The 6,320-nt window shown below is 42.1% G+C and overlaps 1 protein-coding gene across 1 annotated transcript; it reads right to left on the bottom strand.

The window, feature by feature from the left end:
• Positions 1–4,671: 4,671 nt before the first annotated feature.
• Positions 4,672–5,641, bottom strand: LOC110607965. Its single transcript, XM_021747145.1, has 2 exons — positions 5,624–5,641; positions 4,672–5,544 (listed from the first exon to the last, which is right to left on the bottom strand). The coding sequence occupies exons 1-2, from the start codon at positions 5,639–5,641 to the stop codon at positions 4,672–4,674; spliced, it is 891 nt and encodes a 296-aa protein (XP_021602837.1).
• Between the last annotated feature and the right edge of the window lie 679 nt (positions 5,642–6,320).

The raw sequence follows: 6,320 nt of genomic DNA, 5'->3' as shown, positions 1-6,320 counted from the left end.
TGTGACCTTGCCCTCGGCAATGCAGGAGGACGAGCAGCTATTCTCTCACTATCTGGTGGGACTCCAGTCAATCGAGCTGATCGACGAGTTCATCGCATTTTAACTCTCTGAAAAACACAGCACATATCATAGCATATCAGCATATAGTTAACTCATATATTTCAATAATGCACATGCATATCATGGCATTTCATAGCATCAAATAGACAGGACTCAACATCATATCCTAGTGGACATGATTCCCTATTGTGCTTGACCAACTGTAACCTCTATGAGCCCGACACTCTCTCTATAGGTCCGATCATATGAACCTAGAGCTCTGATACCAATCTGTAACGACCCCAAAATGGACCGTCACCGGCGCTAGGATTCAGGTCGGCTTAAGGCCGCCAGAACCCGTAGCAAGCCTGCTATACTCTCTGTGTATCTGTAAATCTCATACATGATCGTACATTTTTTTTCTGTAAAAATAAAAACTCTTTTCTGAACCACGGCTTAACCTGTGCATGCACTATCTCTGTACTCTGTACTCTGTACCCCTGACTAGAGCTTGCTCTAGATGGGTTATCTCATAACTGTTAAGCCTGGTTTTTCACATACTCTGTAAAACATATACATAACTAGATCATGTACATAAACAAAAGATTTACAACACAACACAACTAAGTCAAACACAACTATATACACAACTAGTACATCTCTTTAATATTACATGTCCACTCTAAGCTATTACAAATCTCTTTTCTCTTTCTGTACTCTTCTGGATCCCCTCTGTACACTGTATACTGAACCTACAAGACTGGGGTTAAGGGAGTGGGATGAGCTCTATAGCCCAGTGAGTAGGACAGTAAAACATATCATTAAAACATGATCTTATGGAATGCATCATACCACAAACAATCCACATCAAGGTAAACCTGTCACCACATAGTCCCGGTAACTCTGTGCCAGGGCGTAGAATCGAGCACCTGGTCTTCCTGTCATATATGTATACGTGTATATAACACCTCTGTACTTACCATTGCCAGGGCGTAGTCAAAGGCTCCTGGTCTTTACTATACCTGCCAGGGCGTAGTCAAAGGCTCCTGGTCTTAACTCAGAGACTATTGGATCATTCAGCATTTACCCACATCAACAAATAACTATGCAATGCAACATATTTGTGTATTCTAATGCAATCAACCTATTGCACAATCATGATGCATGAGATATGCTAAAAACATTCCATTTCTCAATTGAAAGAATTAAGTTTAGTTCCACTCACCTCTGGCTATCTGGACTGAATGACTCTGCAGGCTCTGTAAACTCTGGAGCAGTACTCACTGCTGCTCTCTTTGGTTCCTCTGGTCTGTGTAGGCACAGAAAGACTCAAATGAGGGACCAAACTAGCTTATGAATAACTCTATTAAACTCCTCAAGAATCCCCTTAAACTCACTCAAACAATCATGCAAAGCATGCAAAAGAAAAGCTGAACAAGACACTTTTGGCGGCAGGTTCGGCGGCCGAAAGTCCTCTCCAGAGCCGAAACTCATGCACCTTCGGTGGCCGAATCTCTACTTTCGGCAGCCGAACCCTTTCGGGGGCAAGTTTCGGAGGCTGAAAGGCACTCCAGAGACGAAAGTCTCTAACCTTCGGCGGCACCTTCGGCGGCCGAACTTCCCTCCAGAGCCGAAAGTCTAAAAGCTCGGGGGCAAGCTTGGGCAGCCGAAGCCACCTCCTCATGGGTTCGGCGGCCGAATGTTCCTTCGGCTGCCGAACCTGAGTTCTTCAGCAAGGCAGACACTTGCTCTGCCTCTCACCAAAACGCACCAAATCTTTCCAAACTCTAACACCTCAATTCCTCAACATGCATACACCTAAGTATAAGCTCAAAGGGGTCAAAAACTACCTATAAACCCCAACAACACAAAACACATAACACATAAACAAACTTTTCTCACAAAATCATCAAAAACTCTCTTTTTAACCTATTCTTGCAACTCTCTCCATAAACCCCATAAAACAATCATAAATCATAAAAACAAGCTCAGGATCTTCACTTACCTCTTGAAACCAAGAAGATGAATTGTGACGACCCCAAAATGGACCGTCACCGGCGCTAGGATTCAGGTCGGCTTAAGGCCGCCAGAACCCGTAGCAAGCCTGCTATACTCTCTGTGTACCTGTAAAACTCATACATGATCATACATTTTCTGTGAAAATAAAATTCTTTTCTGAACCAAGGCTTAACCTGTGCATGCACTATCTCTGTACTCTGTACTCATGTACTTTATACTCTGTATCCCTGACTAGAGCTTGCTCTAGATGGGTTAATTCATACCTGTTAAGCCTGGTTTTCACATACAGGAAAACATATATACATATACAGATCATGTACAATACATACATCACTAGGTCTAGCAACAACTATTACATCTCTTTAATATTACATGTCCACTCTAAGCTATTACAGATCTCTTTACTTTTCCTGCACTCTGCTGGACTGTCCCTGTACACTGTACACTGAACCTGCAAAACTGGGGTTAAGGGAGTGGGATGAGCTCTATAGCCCAGTGAGTAGAACAGTAAAACATCTCAGTAAAATATGATCTCATGGAATGCACCATATCACAGACAAGCCACATCAAGAGTAAACCTGTCACCACATAGTCCCAGTAACTCTGTGCCAGGGCGTAGAATCGAGCACCTGGTCTTCCTGTCATATATATGTATATGTGTATATAACACCTCTGTACTTACCATTGCCAGGGCGTAGTCAAAGGCTCCTGGACTTTGCTATACCTGCCAGGGCGTAGTCAAAGGCTCCTGGACTTCCTGTCTGAGACTATTGGATCATTCAGCATTCACTCACATCACCAAATAACAATGCAATGTAACATATTCGTGAATACTAATGCAATCAACCTATGGCATAAACATGATGCATGAGATATGCTAAAAGCAGTTTGTAGTTCAATTAAAAGTCATAAGTTTAGTTCCACTCACCTCTGGCTATCTGGACTGACTGACTCTGCAGGTTCTGAACCTCTGGAGCAGTACTCACTGCTGCTCTCTCTGGTTCCTCTGGTCTGTACCTATACATATGGACTCATATGAGGGACCAAACAAGCGTAGAAATAACTCTATTTAAACTCCCCAAGAATCCCCTAAAACTCTCTCTAATCGTCATGCAAAGCAAGCAAAGGAAAGCTGGACAGAACACTTTCGGCGGTAGGTTCGGCGGCCGAAAGTCCTCTCCAGAGACGAAACTCAAGCACCTTCGGCAGCACCTTCGGCGGCCGAATCCCCCATACAGAGCCGAACATGCAAAACTCGCGGGGGCAAACTGTGGCAGCCTAAGCCACCATGCAAGAGGTTCGGCGGCCGAATGAACCTTCGGCTGCCGAACCTGAGTTCATCCAGAACTCAGTTTCAACGGCAAACCATCTCCTCTTTTCCAGCAATAACTCCAAACATGCATATACCACCTCCTCAACACACATATACATAAGTATATGATCATAGGGGTCCAAAACTATCTAATAACCCCAACAAACAAATCAAACATAACACATAAACATGTATACATGCATAACTCATCAAAACTATCATTAAGAACCTAAACATGCATCTCCTTCCACAAATCCCCCTAAAACCTTCAGAAAACATATTCAAGAACATCACTTACCTCCTGTAGTAAGAAGCTACACACTCTGAACAAGGGAAAACGGATCACCTCCTCTCACACTCTCAAACTCTCTCAAACTCACTTTTTGCTTCACAACCTTCAAAACTTGGTAAACGAGCAAACTCCTGCATGAGCTGCTCAAACTCAGCAAATACACCAAGGAAGACGTGGCCAACTTCTGGCAACAAGCTGGACATAACACCTGTCCACAATGCTGACTAAGGATGGCTCAAAAGCTGGCTGACCAACACAGCTTCGGCTGCCGAATCGCATGCAAAACCATGCAACATTCGGGGGCTGAACCTGAACTTCGGAAGCCAAACATTGAGTACTTTCGGCGGCCGAACTTATCTTCGGCGGCCGAACTTGGCTCCTCTGCCTTGGTTCATTTCAACTCAAAACTCAAAACTAAAGAACTGTAAAACTATAAAACACCTCATAACACATAGAAACCATAACTCCTACCCTTATATAGAATCCCAACACCCCGGATTCCATCAGACAATAGGAATTCCGGTGCCGGATTCTAGCCGGGTATTACATGAATGATCCTAACGTGGAGTTTTGAAGCAACTCTTCTTCAAACTCTCCAAACTTCACAACTTTGTGTTTTTAGCTTAAAACCTTCAAAACCACATAAAACTCAATCAAAGTTTTGCAAGATGGGATAAAAACATGAAAGAATACTAAAAAAGGACAGGGTCTCACCTCAGAAAGTGAAAGAAAACGGTGATGTTTATCCTTCCAACCGACTGAGGGCCTTTTATAGGTGGCTGGCGTCACACGTGAAACCGAAAGCCATGCATGTTCGGCGGCCGAATGTCACCTTCGGCGGCCGAACCTGGCTTTTCTGCCTTGGTTCTTTTCTTTCAAAAATTCATTTCATTTTCACTTTAAAACATTAAAACACACTACATTACTTTAGAAAAACATAAAACTTACCCTTCTAGAAGATTTCGACATCCTGGATTCCACCGAACGACAGGAATTTCGATGCCGGACTCTAGCCGGGTATTACAACTGTGGCATTCCTTGTTCTCTTTGGAGCTGGACATGCCTCACCATCCTCTCTCCTCCTTGCCTTTTTTGGTCTGCCTGGTTGTCTTTTCAAAGGAGGAGGCTGCATTGGTGGGTGATCCTCATCTGGTTGCAAATCCCTTTGTGGTATGAGATGTATTGCATGTTGATATACCTTCTTGTATGTAGAAATGGTGAAATATTCATCACAAAAGTCTTCAATCTCAGCTCTCTTGTATCCTATTGCTCTAACAGCATGCTTGCATGGCAAGCCTGAAATGTCCCACCAACCACATGAACAAGTTCTCCTTTCAAGTGAAACTGCAAACCTACAAGGACCTTCATGACATTCAAATTCATCATTTCTTCCCGGAATTAACTTCACACATCTACTCTGGTTTATAATTTGCCTCAAAGTCTTCTGAATTCTTGGGGTCACCTTCCCTTGCCAAGTTGCAGCCTTCTCATACCTTTCATGGAATCTAAGCATACATTTTTGCCTTACCTTCTCAATGATTTGAATGATTGGCAAACCCCTCAGATTTCCAATCCAGCTGTTAAATGATTCAGTGAAATTGTTGGTGTAGTTGTCACACTTTGCTGTTGTCCAAAATGCATGTCTTGACCAATGTGAAAGTGGTATCTTCAGCAACCAATCATGAGGCTTCTGCTCCTTCTTAGATTTCATATTTCTCATATGTAGCCAAAACTCATATCCATGAGTAGCTTTGGCTGCATTCCAAAAGTCCTTCTTTAATGTCAACCCAGGAAACTCCTTCTTGAAATTACTGTATAAGTGTCTACAGCAAAACCTGTGAGCAGCTGAAGGAAATATATCCTTCACAGCTTCTTTTAATCCCTGCAAAAAAAAAAATTCATTATATAAAGTATATTGAAATAATTATGAAAGGAATATAATGCAAATAATGAACATATACCTTTTGTCTATCAGACATTATTGTCTATGGTCTGTCATTTGTACCTTGTCCAATACGTGATTCCATGCATTGTAGAAACCACCTCCAGCTATCTCCACATTCAGATTCAACTACTGCAAAAGCTAAGGGCAACACTCCCCTGTTGCCATCCAATACAATAGCACATAGGAATATCCCACCATAACGTCCCTTAAGATGACATCCATCCAATCCAAAAAAGGGTCTACATCCATCTATGAATCCTGCTCTAACAACATAAAACATGATAAACACTCTCTTGAAGACCCTAGGTTCATTAACATTAAGAGGTTCGGTACTTTGAATTTTCACCTCAGTACCAGGATTGAACATCTTCAAGTAGTGTACATACTTGTGCAATTGTTTGTAAGACTCTTCATGCAAACCAATATTTTTTTCTTTTGCCTTACATTTGGCTCTATACAACTGCCATATAGGGGGCTCAACACCCCACTTTTCCTTCAATTCATTTCGCATCAATTCATAACTCATTTCAGGATCAACTCTCAAACTACTCTTAAGTTTTTCAGCAATCCAAATGCAAGTATGATTATGATTTTGGTTGTCAATTGGTCTTATGCATGTATGTTCATCTTGCAATGTTTTAATCATGAATGTAATCTTGTCAGGTAAAACAGAAGCATGAAATCTCCAAGGACAAGTACCATTGTCACATACT

The sequence above is a fragment of the Manihot esculenta genome, chromosome 7, assembly GCF_001659605.2.
Source record: "Manihot esculenta cultivar AM560-2 chromosome 7, M.esculenta_v8, whole genome shotgun sequence".
NCBI classification, from domain to species: domain Eukaryota; kingdom Viridiplantae; phylum Streptophyta; class Magnoliopsida; order Malpighiales; family Euphorbiaceae; genus Manihot; species Manihot esculenta.
Note: the sequence above shows the minus strand (reverse complement) of the source record. Positions and strands in the feature narration are given on the sequence as shown.